The sequence below is a fragment of the Physella acuta genome, unplaced genomic scaffold (genome assembly GCF_028476545.2).
Source record: "Physella acuta isolate Inbredline_101_S28 unplaced genomic scaffold, ASM2847654v3 ptg001028l, whole genome shotgun sequence".
In the NCBI taxonomy this organism is placed as follows: domain Eukaryota; kingdom Metazoa; phylum Mollusca; class Gastropoda; family Physidae; genus Physella; species Physella acuta.
Genome location: NW_026732545.1, coordinates 159,093 through 178,068, shown reverse-complemented (window position 1 = coordinate 178,068; position 18,976 = coordinate 159,093). Strand labels below are relative to the sequence as shown.

The window sequence follows — 18,976 nt, the reverse complement described above, 5'->3', positions numbered from 1 at the left end:
AAATTTAAAATGTATTTTGTAGGAACATTAATTAAAACATGACAGGAAGAGTTGCATAGAAACACTTTTATTTACAGAACATGATTTTGGCACCTTCTGCCAGTTTTCTAGTCATGCATTGTGAGACCGGACAGCTGCAAACAAAGGAATATGCATAGTCATAATTAGTTTTAACAATTATTTTTTTAAACTTCCAAACTGACAAAATGTACACAAACTTATATGGGTCTTAATGCAGTGGCTATAAGATTACAAGTATTTTTATTGTTAGTTAAAATTTGATTTTTAATAATGTACATTTTTAGTAAATGATGTCTCATTGAAATAAAAAAGTAAGTACAGAAAACTTAACCTGCAGCAGTTCTGTTGATTGTGCTAAAGTTGGTATATTCAATGTAATTTGTAATTATGTGGTTTGAGTTGAAATACAATGTCTAACTGTTCTTGTTATTATTAATTTAAATTATCTATTTCTTTTTCTCCTTGATGGGTTATTTTTTTTTTTTTTACTTTTGCTAAGTTATTTGTTAGTCAATTAATGCTGTATTAGTTATAGACCAAATTTTTTCTTCCCCTCCCCTTTTCTTTACTCTTGCTCCTATAAAATGAGCTGGGGATAAAAGCAACTATTAGTAAAAAAAAATATGAAAAATATTGACAAATTAATTTTACTATTTTTTTTTAAACAGAAACAGCCATGTGTTACCAATTTAACATACTTTATTTCAAGAACTTGTTCAAATATAATACAAAAACAAGTTTAATTAATAAATAAAATTTTAGTTATTAATTAAAACAAATCTCCAATTAATAGACCAAAAAAAAATTTGATATTACAATAAAATGTTTTAAGGATGCTTTTAAACTGACTGCTAAACTGATCACCTTACAATATTTCCAAATGTTCAAATATTCACCATTAACAGACTATTACATAATTTGAAATTTATCTATATTATTTTTATAAATTTAATAAATGTACAGGTAGTGGGTATCTTTTGTAATTAATTCAAGTATTGCTATATATTTGAATGCACTATTCTAAACATTTTAGAAACTTAGATATTCTAATGTTTGCAATGTAAATGAAACTTAATGAAATAACAATAATAAATACAAAATGGTTACAAATAGTAATAGAGTAACAAAATATAAAATCCATGAACTTCTGTATAAAATTAAAATGCTTTCCCTACCGCTCGACATGCTTCATGACACAAAGGATCCAGGTCCCCATCTCCACCTAAAACATGCAAAGATATAGCAAACTACTGAATAATATTTAAAGTTAATTAAAAAGCTTAAAAAATTATCGCCAAAATGGTAAGACTTTCTAATGCTAACCTGAAATTCTCGAGTTCGGATTAAGTCTGTACAACGTTACTGAGTCCACCCAGCTCAGATTAGGTCAAATAAAGGTAAATTGGCTTATTCGAGGTCACTAAAACTGTTGAGCTCTACCTCACCTGCCCATGGACAGTAAGGTTCATAAGGGTTCTTTACTTTTTTTTTTTTTTTACTTATTCAACCTAGACTAAAAATTTAATTATTTTAAGAAATAGTACAATAATTTACTGCTCTTCATTATACCTTTATTAAAAATTAGTGCAATCATTAAAAATAGCCTCACAGTAAATTCTGGATAGTATTGTTTTAAAAAACTTCTAACCAGTAAATATTGAATATTCTTTTAAACTTTATATAAAACATTACTGGTTTCAATTACCATAGTCCAGTTTTCGAATGTCGCAAGAAAACACCTTTTCACCATTGACCCATAACTCTACAACATTCCAGTCTTTAAAAGGTCTGAGCTCTACTGAGTGGCCAGCACGAGTTAAAAGAGCTGTAAAGTAGGAAATAAGCAATTTAGAAAGTACTCTTTGGGACATTATGACAGTTCAATATTATTTATAACAATTGATCTGATAGAAAATTGCTTTTTAAATGTGTTTTTATTCTTACTTTTTAGACCTTGTAACCTAGACTGTCTGTATTCTACAGTACCAGCAGCTTCATAAGGTCCATAGTGAAGGAATACTTTGGCATTTGAAGGCATTTTTTACTTGCTTGTTACTTTCTGATGGCGATAAAAAAAATTACCAAAAAAGATTCCCATTTTAATTTCATTAAAAAAAGATTACCAATCTAATTCCCATTGGAATACTGGGCTGTATTTTGAAGTTTTGATAACTGGGTGGTGTGGACTAGTAGGCCTCTTAGTCTTGGGATAAGTGATTCCCTTAAGTGTAGAAAATATTTAAAATACTGTACAAAAAAATTATACAAGTATAACTATTGCAACATTTTGTTGTGGGATGCTCAATTCAAATTATATGTGATGTTGCCTATTCCATTATTCATTGTTGACTTGATCTACTTAGTAAGTTACTATATTAGCCTTATATTAGGCCCAGTAACATAACAAACTAACAATACATTACAAATACAGAAATACAAATATTCAGAATATTCATTTATTATATTATAGTTTACCTACATCTAACTAACAGAGATATGATAAATTACAATAATAAATCTGACAATAGTAAAATTATTTATTTATTAATTGGATCTATACTAGCCTATATAGCTTAATTAATAATTATTAAATTATAGGCTAATTTTTAATAATATTATCATTGCCATCATTATTCATCACTTTGATTTTGAATCAGAGACATATTCATTCATCAACATTATTATTACCAACTTAACTATACTATTAAATTAATTAACTATCTATCCTAATAGTAATCTATATATATAATTCTCTTCTGGGAGCCGTTAGAAAACAAGCTGCAAGCGCGCGACTTGCAGTCCCCTCTCTATCGCTACCACCCCCCCCGACCCCCACCCCCCTCACATGGCCAGGTGAGTTGTAGTTCATGCTGTTTACATTTTACAATCAGAGACCGGGTTTGGTGACGGCTATTAGGGGCAGATAATTAAGTTTGAAACTATTTTAAACTTAGAGGAGGTAACTAAGAGGAAGCTGCTTTCACGGGGGGGGGGGGGGGGGTTTAGTGTTTTAAATGTTTTAAAGCAAATATTTTCAGTGGCAGCATTGGTACTGTCGAATTCACAACTTATGAATTACTGAAAAGTAGAAAAAACTAAATAGCGGTGTATGATACACCGCGGGTCGGCTCGTAGATTATAAAATATAAATTATTATAATTATAGACAGTAGTATGATAGCAGTAAGTAGTACTAGTAGTAGTATCTAGTCTAACTCTAATCCAGTAGTGAGTAGATCTAGTATCTAGTCTACTTAACTACTTAGTACTTACTGTACTACTACCTTACTACATGATCAGATATCATATCTGATATGATTACTTAACTTTGACCTACCAAATGGTTATTTTAAAAATATCATTGAAACTTGAAAAATGCTTTAAAAGTTCTGAGTAATTTAAAATCGTGGTGACATAATGACGGTGATAAAACTGTAAATATTAAATAAAATAAAAAGTATAGTGTAAAATCTGTAAAAAAACAAAAACAAACTTTACTCATAATCAAATGGAAGTGTATCTCTAAGGGACGCAGTGTAGCTTCGGACAAAACAATTTGTTTTACTTTTATGTTAGGGCCTATAATTTTTTTTATTAAAAATTAATACAATAATTTTTAAAATTATTAAAAGGGTAATAGATCTAGATTTCTAGATCTAGATCTAGATCTATATAATTGTTTGAATCTTACTTTTTTTTTAGAAATATGTTTTTATTCTTTAAAATAATTTAGGCTGTTTTTGTTATTTATGGAAAGGTCATAATACTGCGTTACTACAATATGGCGACCCTCACTGTGATTTGTAGAAGAAAACCTTCAATATTTAGGTAATGTATCAACTTCTTACCCCCTCATCGTCTTTCTAATATAGATCTAGATCTATCTACTCTATAAATATTTGATTCCTAAGCTTAACGATATTTGTAACTAAACTTATTCAATTACAATATATTTAAACGTAGCTTTCACATGTTCTAAAATTTAGACTTCATCACTCTCGTCTCACAACTATTTGACTCAAATACTTCAAATAGTATTACTATTTGAGCCTTGAGCTAACTCACTTGTGTGTGACAGTACAGTAGTTGCCCTCAGAGTTTCTTCCAGGCATCTCTTCGGGGGGGCGAAGCCCCCCCGAAAAATTTTTACCGCCCCCCCGAACGAAATGAAATTTATATAATTTATATAGAAAATATATACTTTTAACAGTGTCCGCCCCCCCGAAGAAAGTTTACCGCCCCCCCGAAGATTTCTAGTGCCCCCCCGGAGAAAAAAGTCTGGAAGAAACACTGGTTGCCCTGTCCTTGCACTCACTATCACTTGCACTCATTGTCAGAGTGACTCAGTGACTGTTATTGTACTCTAACAACAGGCCCTACCTTTGGCTAGTAGTACTAGATCTAGATCTAGATCTAGTTTGTTAGTTAATAGTTAGTTATTTTATTTTAGCAGTGGCCATCACATATTTTAATTTAATAATTTTTTAAAATTAATTAGTAATTACTAAATTAGGCCTAGGCCTACCTAAATTTTGATACCTTGAACCTTTTTTTGTCAATAAAGGCAATTAATTTCATCATCAACCCAACCACACTTCTTGGTAACTGAAGCTGTCAGTTCAAAATGTTTTCATCGCTGCTTATGGACACAAAAGATAACCTCAGGCACATCCCAGGATGTTATTCTGAGAAGACAAATAAAACCCAGTTTTTTAAATGCAGGTATTTATTATACTGTATTATATCTTTATAGCTCACTTATAATTTTAATTTAGGCTGTTTTTAGCTTTGTCAATTTATTGTTTTAATAAATAATTATTTTTGAATCAATTTAGTCAGAGTGAGGGCTAGTTCATTGTAATTAAGCATTGCTATTTTTGTTACGTCTGTTTTGAACTTCAATAGCTAATTTCACTTTGAAATGTATCTACTTCTAGCCCGCAGCATGTTTATCCAGACATTAGATACACCAAATCCTAACAGTCTGAAGTTTATGCCTGGAGAAAAGGTGTTGGACTCTGGCACATTTGACTTTCCACATCCTAAATCTGCACAAAGCTCTCCACTTGCCAAGTAAATAAAAATAATCTTTAGTTTTCTTTCCTTAATTTATAAATATGTCACACTATTTCATTTTCATATTTGAATTTCTTATTTTATACTTGCTGTTTTTGTTCTTATACTTACAGCTGAAGCTATTTTAGTTCATTTAAAAATATTTCTTGTATTATCTAGGATGTTGTTTCGCATTGAAGGAGTGAAAGGTGTTTTCTTGTCAAAGGATGCAGTGACAATAACTAAAGTAAGCCTTGAATCGCTGACGTACTTTGTACATCTGTTAGCATGACATGTAGCATCTCTAGTTATTGTTCTTATTTGTAATCTAGGCAGATGATGATATAGACTGGGCTGTTCTGAAGCCAGAAATATTTGCAGTTATTATGGATTTTTTTGCAAGTGGTCTACCAGTCTTAACTGATGAGAAACCATTAGGTGCTACAGGTAAACATTGTCAAACTTAAGATGGCATAAAAAAATAAGTACAATGTGTAGTAATTCAAACAGCTTTTGTAAAATGCAAAAAGTATAATATGTGATAGCTGCAAATTTAAAAATTTGTTTTTGCTAGAAATCACAGAAGATGATGATGAAACTGTAGCTTTGATCAAAGAGCTACTTGATACAAGGATTCGACCAACTGTACAGGAAGATGGAGGAGATATTGTATATATGGTAAATGCTGGGGTTAATTCATTTAGTGCATTATTGTGTATAATCATATTTATGTTAACTCAGAGATGTCACTGCTAGACTTTTGAAAGCTACTTAGCAAAAAATGGGGCAGTCCAACAACAGTTGCTACCCCACAAAAAAAGGAGGAAAGGTAACTGCTGTGGCAGCAAGAAAATCAGCATAGAACATTGGCCTATGTTTAGTGCAAAAGTAGGAAGGTGTGAACTGTGCTATAATAAGTTATTGAAACATCCAGTTAACCCTTATTCAATGTAGTTTCTGTGATGTGCTTTTGTGTGTTAATGGCAAGAAGGATTGTTTCAAGGATTATGTTAGTTAATACGTTTTACTGAGTGCCTCTTTCTGGTAAATTTTCTGTGTAATGTTCTAAAGGGTTAATTAAACTCTAAAATCTATGGCATGTGTTTATCATATTAATCTAAGATTAATCTAAATAGCTATGCCATATTCAAATCTTACTATCTACAGGCATCCCAAACCTTATCAGTTAAACTCCTCTTGCTCTTCATAAAAACATATTTTAGTAATAATGAAGTAGTGAAGCCAATTCATTTTGTGTCTTTCAGTGATGAGCATTGAACTTTTACTATTAAACACACTTCAGGCTATAATTTTTAAGTTTGAGAACAATTTTCTGCTTATAACAATTGCATACCAGCTCGTTTTCATTTGAGGTTCTGTTTATAACTATTGCAAACCAGCTAAAGATATGTATAACTTTTGTGTTAAGGGTTTTGAGAAAGGCATGGTTTAGCTAAAAATATGTGTGACTTTTGTGTCCAGGGTTTTGAGAAAGGAGTGGTAAAGCTAAAGATGCAAGGCTCCTGTAGCAGCTGTCCCAGTTCCATTGTGACATTAAAACATGGTGTCCAGAATATGTTGCAGTTTTATATCCCTGAAGTTCAAGCCGTAGAGCAGGTACTTTGATTTTCTATTTACTGTCACATTTGGATGTTGGGCTTTTTTCTATTGGTCATTTGCTATGTAAGGACATAGAACAGTTGTACTGTTGTTTGACCTCACCATTTATGTATCTAATGTTTTATCCAACAGGTCACAGATGAAGTAGATGAAGTTTCAGAGAATGAATTCAAAAAACTAGATGATAAGCTCAATAAAAAGAAATAAGTTTGTGAAGTAAACATCTAACTCAAGATCAATAAATGATTTGTTTGTTCTAACAGAAAAAAAAATCTGTAAAAGTTTTTTTCTGTTATTGACCTAGACTTTTGGGTAGTGACATATTAGATGTTGCAAGTGGGAGAATACCTATGTCTTCAATATGAATTAAACTGTACATAATTACAATATCAACCATGATTGTTCTTTCTTTTTATCAGCTGTTTTTTTACTTGTCTTTTTTGGTAAAAGATTTTTATTCTTAGAAATACCTTAATAACTGTACAGTTTATACAGTGTGTACAACAGAGTATCAATCAGACTAGTTCAACAGTTCAATTGACTTTACATCTATTGGTCAAGCTTGCTAGATGATTCTGTTCTGATATAGCCTTTAACCCATAGAGGTCTTAGATTTTCTTAATACTTGCTTTCTACTAGCCAGTAGGCTTGATAAAATAAAATAAAAGCAAGAACTATAACAAAGTTTAATATCTGTTTTGTACAATTGACATTAAAAAACAAACAAAAAAAATTAAAATATTTATAATGTGCTTCTGTCGCTGAAACAATTCATAATCCTTCCCCTTCTGCACAAATGACATGAAACTAACTACCATAATTATAATGCAATACCACTATAAAAAAAACAGCCCAGAGGAGGAATAGTCGATGTCCTCAAAAATATTTACATCTGTGTCTATCAAGAGAGCTTAAACTTTATAGAAGGGAATGTTTGTAACGTTAAGGCACATCTTGACGCATAGCCCTCATTATTTGTTATCAAAGATATGGTCCCATGGATGTTTTCAAAAACTGGTTTCATAGATGTTATCAAAAATATGGTCTAATGGATGTTCTCAAAAGTTAGTTTCATTGAAGATATGGTCACACAGATGTACTCAAAAGACATCACATGTTTGTTATCATCCAATAATCACTTGTAAATCAATGAGCTAACATTTAGATAGTAACAATGATACTGTACTACAACAGTGGTTTAGTGATCCAAAATAGCTCACAAAACATCAGATCTAATCACATTGCACTAAAGAGACATTAAAAAAATAGATTGAAACATAATATCTGTGGCATCAGATGATAAGAGTAGACACATTTTTACTTTTATAAACCAGCTATAAATTGTTTTTTGAAATTAATATAACATTCTTTAATTTTATCCTCAAATATTTAAATGTAATATGATGTTACTCCTTTTATATTTATGAAGCAGTAGAGTTATCAGTTCCATTTTTATACGAAATAATTTTTAAAAAGTACAGAATTGCCATAACAATTTTTTCTTTATGTTTACATGTCTTATGACATTACAAAAGTAGAAATAATGATGTACATATGTATATGTACATACATGGAATGTATAATGGAAATTTGCATATTCTTAATACAATATATAAATATATGAATATTTATGTAGTATATACATAAACCAATATGGTAAACTTTATCTAAATAGCAATATAGGAACATATACAAAACTTGTTTCAAGGCTGAGAAGTAAACTTCAAGAATGGAATGTCATGAATGAAGCTAGAGAAACATTAACTATAGACATATTTACAAACAAACCAATGAACATACATACCAACTCTATGGACCCCCTTCTTGATCCCGTGTTTGTTTTATCTATCACAGACATTCTAATATAATTTTATTAGTATTTCTCACCCAACAATTTCATTCACCTAATTAAATAATGGTCACAACAATTGCACTTACAATATTCAAGTGCAATACATTTCATCATCTTAACAAATCTCCTGTTCGCTGACTTACTTTATTTGACCAATCGACTCATATAAAACGCACACTTTGAACAAAAACCTTTGCCTGTTTCTATCTCGCGTTTACGACAAAGCTGGCAAGCCAGTTCCTCTCTGGGTAAAGGAGTGTCATCGCTGTTGCTGCTGTCTTCCACATCATCCAGCTCATTGTCAGATTTACTAACAGCGTAGTCCTCGTCTTCACTAAAATATGCCCTGTCATTCTCAAAAGCTCTAGAGGAGAAGGTAGTCAGTTCCGCAGCAGATTCGTATCCTGCTGCTAAACTGGAGATGTTGTCTGCAAAAGTCACAGATTTCCTTGGTGTTTTTGACTTGTTTTTCTTGCTCTTCAAGACTGATTTGGGCTTTTTGCTGCCAGATTCAGACTTGCTGCGACTTCTCAAGATAAAGTTGCTTGGCTTAGGTTTGATGGCAGGTTTTTCCATTGGCTTATCAAACTGTGAGGCCAAAGCCCAAACACTTGCCTGTACAGGGATTTCTGATTTATTTAGCTCTAACTCCTGAGGGTTCTTGTGGTCCCTTGCCCCTTGTTGGGATCTCTATATAAAACAGAAAAAAAAACAACAAATAAATTTAACTTGTCAGTAACATTATGCCTTGGGACTATGAAATATACACAATACATCACATTTTATTTTCTTGACCCATCTCTATGGAGCGAAAATTCAACTGCAGACATGTCAGAATAATGTAAATAATAATCCCTAATAACTAACTAAATGCATGAATACTCACTGTGTCAATATTGCTGCGATTCACTGGCTGGCTTGTTGCATAAGACAAGATTTCTATATTGAAAGAAAAAAAGAAATTAAAAATTTGGCTCCAGTAACATTTTATATTAAAAATAACCGGCATCGCTATCCTTATTTATAAATTTTGATTTATTTGATATGAAAAAACAAATAAAACGAATAAATGATTGACTTAGGTAAAAAAAAGTTACCTGGTCTGTTGCTAGTAGATGCAGACTCAGCAATGTTCTGACAGTCTGGCTGTGAGGCATATCTTTCTAGTGGACGAGGGGCCCCAGCTATACAGTTGATTCCTGTACTGCTAGTCGCATGCTTGAGCTGTGGCACCTGCTGTCTGGGCAGGTAGTGAGACGGGGCAGCTCTAGCTTGGCTGGCCACTGGGCTGCCATGAGATTCGTCTGGATGAACTTCTTCTTGGTGACTGTAGAGTCTGGTTTCCTGGGGCACGTGTCGACCTCCCCAGTTGGATGTTGTTCTGGCTGGGGGAGGGGGTGGTGGACCGCCATGCGTTTTTCTATTCTGATTGATGCTGGGAGCGATGGTTGGATGTCTTTGACTAGAAGGTAAGTTATTGTGAGACAGATGGTCTGGGATTTCATTCCAGCTTCTAGAATGTGCTAGATTTTGCTGTGCTGCCTGGTTGAATGACTGCGATGAGCTGGATTTAACCAACAGAGATGATTGTGATCTGGGATTGGTCTGTGAAGATGGGTATGGCCTGGCTGCAGGTGGTTTGTTGTCACTGGCCAGTTGCTGAACACTAGAGGGAGTCAATGTTGGGGGGTTGGAGGGAGTCGTTTGATTGACAGGTGTGGGGTAGCCCCTGACCTCATCGCTCTGCTGGTTGTGGGAGGAGGAGACGCTGCTGCTGATGCTACTGGCGCTGCTGGTGCTGCCACGGTTGCCTGCCAGGTCACTGTTAGCTCTCTGAGGCAAGTAGAACTTAGGCTCAGGTTCGGAACCTCTCACCTCATTACTGCCGTAGAACTGTTTGTTGTTGTCTAGCCCATTCTGAGTGCCGAGATTGTCTGCATCATTTTGGCTTTGAATGTTTTTCTGTTTGTTCAAGTACATTTGATACACCTCAGAGTTAGAGGTGGGGTCAGAAGTCCTGCGGAACGCCCTGTTTCTGGGCAATGTTCTGTAAGAATCGAGCGGCAAGTTCTCTGTCTGAGACCTCATGAGAGTCTGTGGAGGTGGGGCCGTGGTGGATGGTCTGACAAAGTTTTGAGAGCCGACTGTTTCAGTCTCTGATCTCTCTGTGTTCAGTCTTAAGGGGACAGTACTCTGAGATGATTGATTGCCTTGAGATGACAAAGATGGCTGACTAGAAGGTGCAGCAGATGAAGATGATGTAGAGTTGACTGTGGGGTCGTGGTGTGTCATGGGCAGTGGAGACTTCCTGGATGGATCACGCTGGCTGGCCTGCTGGACGTTTCTCATTTGTGGCCCCATCCTGCTGGCCCCTTTTCCAGGGGCCGATGCATGATCTTTTAAACCAGTTCTTCTCACACCCTTGTCACTGTTCTCTGAATCTGTACTGGTGATGCTCCCTCTGTTAGAAATAGGAAAAATAAAAACTTATAGAGTAGGTTTAAAACTATTTTCAGTGATTAATTTGTCTTCTTGACAAATAATGTTATTACTATAGGCCTAATATTAAACAGAATTACTAAGAGTACTTCAAACAATATAATTAATAAAACTGCAAAAATCTTCAATGTAATGAATAAGACTATAATGCCCTCCAAACAATTTAGTTAATAAAACTACAAAAACCTTCAATGTGATTAATTTTTAATAAGACTACAATAATCTTTCAACAATGTAATTACCGTTTTCCCGTACTACTGTCAGAAGAACCATAGCCGGATGTACGTTTAAACAGACTCCGAGATTTAAGCAAGCAAGAGTTGTGCTTTTTTTGTGCATACACAAGAGCTTTAGAGGAAATGTCTGTTTGGTTCATGGCTTCCTTCAAGCAGCCTGAAATCAAAAGCACTCTTTTTACAAAGGGGTAAAAACACTCTCTTAACAAGGGGGTACTTTTTAAAATTTAAATTAACATTTTTTATTATAGTGTGTGTAATGAGCTAAACTATGTTAATGAAAAAAAAATCTAACATATTGTAAAGCAATGGTAAAATGTCAGTGAATGAAGCAGGTATAAAATTACCTAGAGCACTGTCACAAAAACACAGAGCAGCAGAGAGGTCATCTTGTGTCTCTGCTAGTATACACCTGTCCATCAGGTCATCCGCTTTCTCACACATGGATATGAAGTAGTCGTTCTTTACTTCTGTAGAGAAAGAAAACAATACATTGGCACCATGCAATGCAGTGGTCACCACACACCAGTTGGGGTAAAACTAAGACATAAGCAGTAGGTTTTCAATTTTTGTTTTTCTTTACCTTGAATGTCCAGACTTTCAATTGATGGTTCCCTTTGATGGGCTGATTTTGAAACTTGAAAAGCTGCAAAATCTAAAACAAGATAAAAGAATGAGTATGTTAAGAATATATATTCTGAGGCTATTGTCTCCATTGATTACAATAATTCTAAAAACCAAAAACAATTCATCTTCTTTAATGAAGTCCTTTTTCTTTTTAAATTTGTAAAAGTGCTTTTATTATTGTATACTAATTTTTATTTGTTTTGTATAAATTAAATTTTTAATATTTTAAAAAATCTGGAGTTTTACTTTTTGGTGGGATAGGTGGTGGCCTCCCTTGAGTCATGGGTTGATCCATAGGAGGCGATGGGTTCCTGTTGTTCATTATGCTTTGCTCTTTAGGCAATATCTTCAAGATGTCTTCTTGACTGCTTTCTTTGATGGGGTGCATCACCTGAAAATTCCATTAGCCCACATTGATCAGTTCAGTCTTTTTTTTTTAACAATTTATCTAAGAAATTTTTTAAAATTCTTATTGTTTGATTAATAATTGAAACAAATTAAGGTAGGTTCATGTTTTTCATTACCTTTCTCTGGGTCAAGGTCTCATACAAGTGTCTGTTTAATTCCTCTTTAGACATCCCACTTAAGTTTTTGACTGGCTCTTCCCATGGTGCTGTGTTTCTTGTGTCCAGTGGAGGGTTGACTGGACCAACGTCATTCCCGGTTTGATGGTGCAGGAACTAAAAAATTAATTACATTTCGTTGACAGTACTTATAATATCAATTACAATTACATTTTTTTAAAATGGTCATAAGGTTTAACTTTTCCACTTATTTAAATTTATTTAATTTTAAAACAATTAATTACCTGAGAATTTAGGTTCCTAGGTACAACCATGCTCTTGCTAATGAAGTACTGCGTGTAGGGGTCAATGGTGCCACTTCCTGTAGAACTGGAACTGTTGCGGTCACTGCTGCCATAACCAGAGTCCTTGTGCGAGCCGATAGAGACGTTATCAAAAGATGCGTCGGTGTTGATACTACCCTCGCTCCCTTTACACCCCAGCAGTCTTCCCATAATGCTGTCAGACTCTATGCTTGATGCGCTGTTGGTGCTGTGTGTGGATGGTTGCCGCTGCAAGCCCTGGTGCTTGAGGATGGTTTCTACCATCCTGCGGTCGATGTACACAACCTTCTCATCCTGGTACTCCTCTGGTCTTCTCTCTAATGTAGACGTAGGCGGTAGCTTGTTCAGCTCGTTTAGTTTCTTTTTGTCTACTTTCTTCATTTCTTTTTTCCCTTTCTTCACTTTTTGACCCTGGTCCATCTTGTGCTGGGCGGTGTTTTGTTCAGCATGGCTGGGGTGGACTGGTGGCTTCTGGTCATAGAACGAGGCAATGTTTCCCATGGAGCCTTGTCTACTGAACTGAGCAGAGACACCATCTTTGTTGTCGTTCCTTTTTCTGGGGAGTGTAGCCAGGCCTGACTGCACAGGGGTGTGGCCGTGTGACAAGCTGTCAATGTGGTCATACGTCTGTGAACTAGGCAACGGCTTGACCACAGTGTGTTGGGGTGTGTCAGCTTCGTCCCCACCTTGAGATACAGACCTCTGCTTGACATGAGGCTGATTTGTCCTTGACCCTGGGTCATGTGACGAGTAGACGCAAGGAGCCACGATGGCTGCAGGTTTGGAAGGATCCAGCTGGTACCTAACAAAGTCTGCCCTGATTGGTTCTTTACCCTTTTTGAAGCTCTCCTTTCTTTGAGTTTCCCCATACCCTTTCACGTTAGGTGTGAGAGCAACATGAGCAGGTTCAAAACCTCCCATGGCCGGCCTCCTATACTGATCACTAGTAGACAGTGTGTAGTCGGAATAGTTCTCGTGCTGTCCCTGTTCCGCCTGGGGTGCCGGCATATTGCTGGCTTGACCCCCATACCTGAGCGGGTGTCTGGGTTTTGTTTCTGACATGGCCATGATGAAACTTTGCTGCCTGCTGTGGTCAAAAGGTTTCCCAGAGGCTCCCGTCTGGCCAAAGTCTTTCCCTGTGGTTGGCGGAGCTTTATAGTAATATGATTCGTCATTTACTGGCTCAGGGTTTGCCATTTGCGAGCTCTGGTATGACTGCTGGCTTGAGATGCTTTCATGGGTTCTGTCTAGAGCACTGTCTTCTTCTTGACCACCTGGTTTAAAAATTTAAGATGTTTAATAAACAATGTCTTACAAAAAATAATAATAGATAATTATATATAACAACAAAACAACCAAACAACAACAAGATACAAAAAGTAATTAATGATTAAAGAAGCAACAAATCATAACAAGGGGTAAAATGTACCTGATATTCCATATCCAGGAGCCATTGTTTTCTTTTTTGGTGCAGTCTCCACGGAGACTGGAGAAGCATTAGGGTTAGCATACAAGAGCAGCAGGGGCAGGTATCTACCTTTGCTGCACTTCTCTACCACCTGCTCCCAGCGTGGTCCAATCTAGAGAAGATACAACAACAATCATGTTATAAATAATACAAGCCATGAGAAGTCTTTCAACTCACAGTACACAAGTCACATGTGACAGTTTAGGTCAAAACACTGTTCTGTTACAAATATATTTTGTCAACACATTTTAGTCAATGCACTTCATTTTCACAAGACACCTTATTTCTTCAAGACAATCATTGTTTTACAAGAAACAAAAAGGTACCTCTCTAACAGTTGCATCATCAAAATAAATCCACATCTGCAGCTTGCTGTGAAAAACAAATGTGGAGTAGTGCTTGCCGTAGTAGCAGACCAGCCCCACCAGTTCCAGCTTGGATAGAAATCTCAAGTCTTGCATCACAGAATGAAAAACATCTTGCATGAGGATGGTGGTGCCAATTGTTCTGGCCACCTGTGTTGTCATGTCAACAGTTGGTTGGTCTGTGTCCCAGACTAGGCCAATACTCACTGAAACACAAACCATTTACAATTTTTTTTATTTTTTCAAATATTGACTAAATGTTCTAGAGATAAACATAAAGAAATTAAATATAGGCCTAAATATTTATAACTTAGAGATAAGGGTGTGGGAAATTTTAAACTACAGTAGATATAATCTAAAAAAACAACTTACCAACATCTGGTGAGTTGAGTAAAGTTCTTCTAATCTGAACTTTCTTACCGCAGGAGCCCTAAAAAGTAAAGATCTAGGTTAGAATCAATGGGAATACTACATATTTACAAAAGAAAGTTAAGATAAAAGTGGGTATTATGGGAATACTTCATATTTACAAAAAAAGTTAAGATAAAAGTGGGTATTATTAAAAATTCATAATTGTGTATGAAACAGTTGTGACTTACTGGGCAATCTCTGATATCCCCCATTGCATTAGCATTCCTCAAAAGTAGCCCAAACCTATCTGGATGTAGTACATCTCCAGTTTCATGCATGACTCGAGCTTGTGATCTAAAAAAATAAATTATTATTTATACATTATTAATGTACATCTGAAATTTTCCATCTCTAAAAACTTGGATCACAAATTGTCACAGTTATAGCAGTTTAAAATTATACAGTGAAGAGTGACTTACACAAGGGCTTTAGCTGAGATGTAGTGAACCATTTCATTAAACTTGAGTGGTTTAGAGCTGGCACCACAGGGACACATCACCTGTAGACAGAAGTTTTTTTTGTTACACACTACATACTGGGACAAACAAGACAGCTGATGAAATGTTTGATAACTTGCCATCCAATTTTTTCTAAACACATATTATTTTACAATTTAAAAGTGCTGATTTAGAGTAGTTGCAAATTAAAAGGAAAATTTAATAATCATCCAAACAAAAGCTAAGTTATTAGTTATTTAATAGTGTTTAATTGTTTAAAGAAACAATGTCAACATGTGAAACTTTTTTCACCAATTAAATTTAAAATATTTAAAAAAAAAAACGTTTGATTGTACTGGACAAATCTGGCCTTACAATGAACTGTCTTAAATATAGGAGAAATGTCACTCACCTTCTCTACAATGTTAAGAGAAAATTTCTGATGTGGCAGACAATGAGGGGCTGTACAGTTATCTTCATTACAGTTATTTGCAATGTGGAAATGGATGCGCCTCAAAATATTTTCCTGTCAATCAAACAAACGTAAACATTCAACAGATTGCCCTAATTGGCTTACAGTTTTGACATTGCTTTTAGCCAACACTGAACAACAATGCAATACATCATAGAGTTTATGGGCTTTTTTTCAGTTCCATCTTTCAAACAGAAATAACTAAACTGTTAAAACTAAAGATTCTCTATCTTCACATTATATATTAGTAATCTTAATTTTAAAATGCTTAGTACAATATGGCAAATTTATATGCAAACATTTCTTACAATTATTATATAGGCCTATAAACAATATTAAACATAGTAAACAAAACCATATTGACAGTCAATTAAAAAAAAAGTTCAAATCAACTAAAACAATCCTAAAACAATCGTACATACTATTAAAATTTTACTGTGAGATATTTTGTCTGAGATCATTTGTCCATGATATCATTTGTCATGGAACCAATCAAAACGACAACAAACAAAATAACACATACTGACACTAAATACTAAATAAACATACCGTTGTGACACGCCACAGACAAAACAAAACATGACCTTGGTGACCCCAGGTCACGTGACTTACAAAACATTCTGCGGCATCATCCATGTGACCCAGCTGAAACCTCTGCTGGTTGGCGAAAGTCTCGGCCAAAGCCTTACGTAGGGCGTCTGGATGTAGGGAGGCTTGGTCGCTGAACTGGAACTGGGTGAAGATGACCTACAGGTGGACAAACAAACGCATCGGTCACAACACGGATTACATTGTATGGGGGTCGCCAATAACTTCAGTCACGCTGTTTTAGCACAGTTTACGCCTCCCCCCCCCAACAGACACACACACACTAAATGGAAGTTACATGGTGCCGTTAACACTTCTGACATCTAATAAAACAACGGCTTTTTTTTCATAAAAATAAGAAAGAAATACAATATGTAAGCATAAGCTACGATAGATTTTGCCCCCACCCCCAAATTAAATTTTCCCTCTCCTATGCTGTAAACAAGTGGGGAATTCGATGTAACTAACAATCACAAGTTAAAGCGCTGGTCTGACTCAACAAAACCAGATGATCTCAGCTACTTTAGTTCATCACATGAAAACATTTTAATGACTGGGATAGGAATGTGTGTTGTAATTATTGACCGCTTTATAAATAGCTTTTTTATACCCTTTCACTAGCCAATGGGAATGCCAATAGATATAATGATGTAGCTGGGAATGCCAATAGATATAATGATGTAGCTACAAGCTGTAGATGGTTATTTAAGACATTAATTTTTCTTTTCTCTCCGGGGGGGGGGGCATTTAAAATTTACTGGTGGGGAGGGGGGGTTACGCATATGAATATAATATAAATTATACATTTTTTAAATTCTTCGGGTGAGGGGTGGGGGTGGACGGGTGGACGTGCTAGGTGGTGGAGGGATTGGGGGGGGGGTTCACTCATAAGAGTGGACTGAAAGAAACTCTGGGGCTATAGAAGAATGTGTGACAGCCCATAGCCACATAGTCACCGTGCCTAGACCAGACTAGACGCTACGTTGTTCCCATTCACCGCTCGTAGGGACGTAAGCCCTAATCCCGATTAGCACCACCAACGCGTTCAGTCAAAACCCAACTCCTACACCATCACTCCATCACCTGGCCCTAACTCCTGACCCCAACACTTGTCGAGGCCGGCGCTGCCAATGAGCATGTACGCCTGTATGTGCTAAAGGTCCGCGAGTTTTCTATTTACCCACACACTAGACAAACACCCCCTCGATCACAGTGTAAACAACACTCACACCGCCGTTTACTCAACGAGTGACGTTGATGAAATCGCAATCCCACATGCAAACAAACTCAATAAGGCGTGGAATAACAATATTAAAATTATCTCCCTTCACCGCTCTTATTTTTACACCCTTCCTCTCGGTTGCTTCCCTTGAATACGCAATCAGAAACTCTCGATTCTTTTCACCTTTGATCGTTCTTTTTTATTATCCCATCAATCAGTGGCCAATGGCCAGGGGCGTTCACTCTCGCGGAGCACCTTTGTTTTAGTATAGGCCGGTGGACCCAGGTGGTCGGGCAATCAAAGTAAATTGTCCCATTTATCTGGCTGTTTATTGAGTGGTTGTCAAGCGACTTGGCGTTGCCATGGTGATCTGACTCGCGAGGCCGGACGTGTTAAACACTGGTAAACTAACAACACATTGCTAGTGTTGTTCTTTACTTTGAACTTATTATGACAGTGGGGATAATAGAGCCTAAAAGTTATATAAACACGTCAGCATTTGAAAGAGGAAAGAAATTAACGCTAAGAATAACACCTGGTTCACGCCGGATTTAACAAATGAAGTAATATAATCTAGATAATTTGCTCAGGATTATGTGGTATATAAAAAATTAACCATTGAAACATATTGTTAAGAGATTGGCTTTTATGCAATACGTGAAGCATAGATGCCCATTCATGCTTTTAATTAACTTGAACTACGCCGTTTTAAAACATTAGGGCTCCACCTTACAGATTCTTATTAGTTTTATAATTAGAGACATTTCAATTAGTTTATGTTTCTCAAACAAATTACCGAGCATTGATCTATCAAGTATAGTTCAGGATGAACTCTGGGAGATCATCAAACGGTACAGAAGACACAACAGCAAAGTTTCTACCCAACGGGGGATAACTCACATGCCTTTCTACACAAGGGCGACCACTCACCTTGAGAGCACAGAAGATGCAGGAGTTACCCATACACACATGCCCCGAAAGACGACGATAGCTCCGACGAAAGACATCAAGGTGCCAGAACACCTGCAAGAAAAAAAACAAAAATTTTCATGACAACAAATCGAAATACATTAAATTTAAATAAACCGCTAGTCATCTCACATCAAAGTAATTTTATTTTTAACACGTTTTTCTTAACTCAGCTTCGCGTTTGTTTGTTTGTTTGGATGTTTGTTGTTAAAATTGACATCGAAAATTAGCCCACTTCTGATTGCTCTATAGACCTGAAATTTGGCATGCATGCTACTTTCGCCTAAC

General features: G+C 35.7%; 3 protein-coding genes across 7 annotated transcripts in view; 1 reads left to right on the top strand and 2 right to left on the bottom strand.

The window, feature by feature from the left end:
* Positions 1–19: 19 nt before the first annotated feature.
* Positions 20–3,572, bottom strand: LOC131954772 (UPF0728 protein). Of its 5 annotated transcripts, none has more exons than XM_059318532.1 (5): positions 3,519–3,572; positions 1,966–2,080; positions 1,727–1,846; positions 1,197–1,243; positions 20–134 (listed from the first exon to the last, which is right to left on the bottom strand). In XM_059318532.1, exons 2-5 carry the CDS (start codon positions 2,057–2,059, stop codon positions 108–110), a joined length of 288 nt encoding a protein of 95 aa, XP_059174515.1. In that variant the 5' UTR covers positions 2,060–2,080; positions 3,519–3,572; the 3' UTR covers positions 20–107. The 5 variants fall into 5 exon arrangements, with proteins under 5 accessions (XP_059174515.1, XP_059174516.1, XP_059174514.1 ...); XM_059318533.1 differs by having other exon boundaries at positions 3,514–3,549; XM_059318531.1 differs by lacking the exon at positions 3,519–3,572 and adding an exon at positions 3,358–3,505.
* A 210-nt stretch (positions 3,573–3,782) lies between these two features.
* Positions 3,783–7,088, top strand: LOC131954764 (NFU1 iron-sulfur cluster scaffold homolog, mitochondrial). Its single transcript, XM_059318512.1, has 8 exons — positions 3,783–3,848; positions 4,585–4,742; positions 4,958–5,093; positions 5,256–5,322; positions 5,408–5,522; positions 5,650–5,753; positions 6,558–6,692; positions 6,828–7,088. Exons 1-8 carry the CDS (start codon positions 3,802–3,804, stop codon positions 6,900–6,902), a joined length of 837 nt encoding a protein of 278 aa, XP_059174495.1. The 5' UTR covers positions 3,783–3,801; the 3' UTR covers positions 6,903–7,088.
* A 279-nt stretch (positions 7,089–7,367) lies between these two features.
* The window catches only part of LOC131954763 (uncharacterized), a 29,933-nt gene continuing 18,324 nt past the window's right edge, over positions 7,368–18,976 (bottom strand). The window contains exons 3-19 of the mRNA XM_059318511.1: positions 18,650–18,742; positions 16,522–16,656; positions 15,850–15,963; positions 15,420–15,499; positions 15,189–15,294; positions 14,962–15,019; positions 14,551–14,795; positions 14,186–14,336; positions 12,718–14,030; positions 12,434–12,589; positions 12,156–12,300; positions 11,866–11,937; positions 11,630–11,752; positions 11,289–11,439; positions 9,645–11,008; positions 9,434–9,486; positions 7,368–9,237 (exon numbers count right to left, since the gene is read on the bottom strand). Of these exons, the coding sequence (XP_059174494.1) occupies positions 8,692–9,237; positions 9,434–9,486; positions 9,645–11,008; positions 11,289–11,439; positions 11,630–11,752; positions 11,866–11,937; positions 12,156–12,300; positions 12,434–12,589; positions 12,718–14,030; positions 14,186–14,336; positions 14,551–14,795; positions 14,962–15,019; positions 15,189–15,294; positions 15,420–15,499; positions 15,850–15,963; positions 16,522–16,656; positions 18,650–18,742 (4,905 nt within the window). The 3' untranslated portion in view covers positions 7,368–8,691. The remainder of the gene's footprint in view (positions 9,238–9,433; positions 9,487–9,644; positions 11,009–11,288; positions 11,440–11,629; positions 11,753–11,865; positions 11,938–12,155; positions 12,301–12,433; positions 12,590–12,717; positions 14,031–14,185; positions 14,337–14,550; positions 14,796–14,961; positions 15,020–15,188; positions 15,295–15,419; positions 15,500–15,849; positions 15,964–16,521; positions 16,657–18,649; positions 18,743–18,976) is intronic.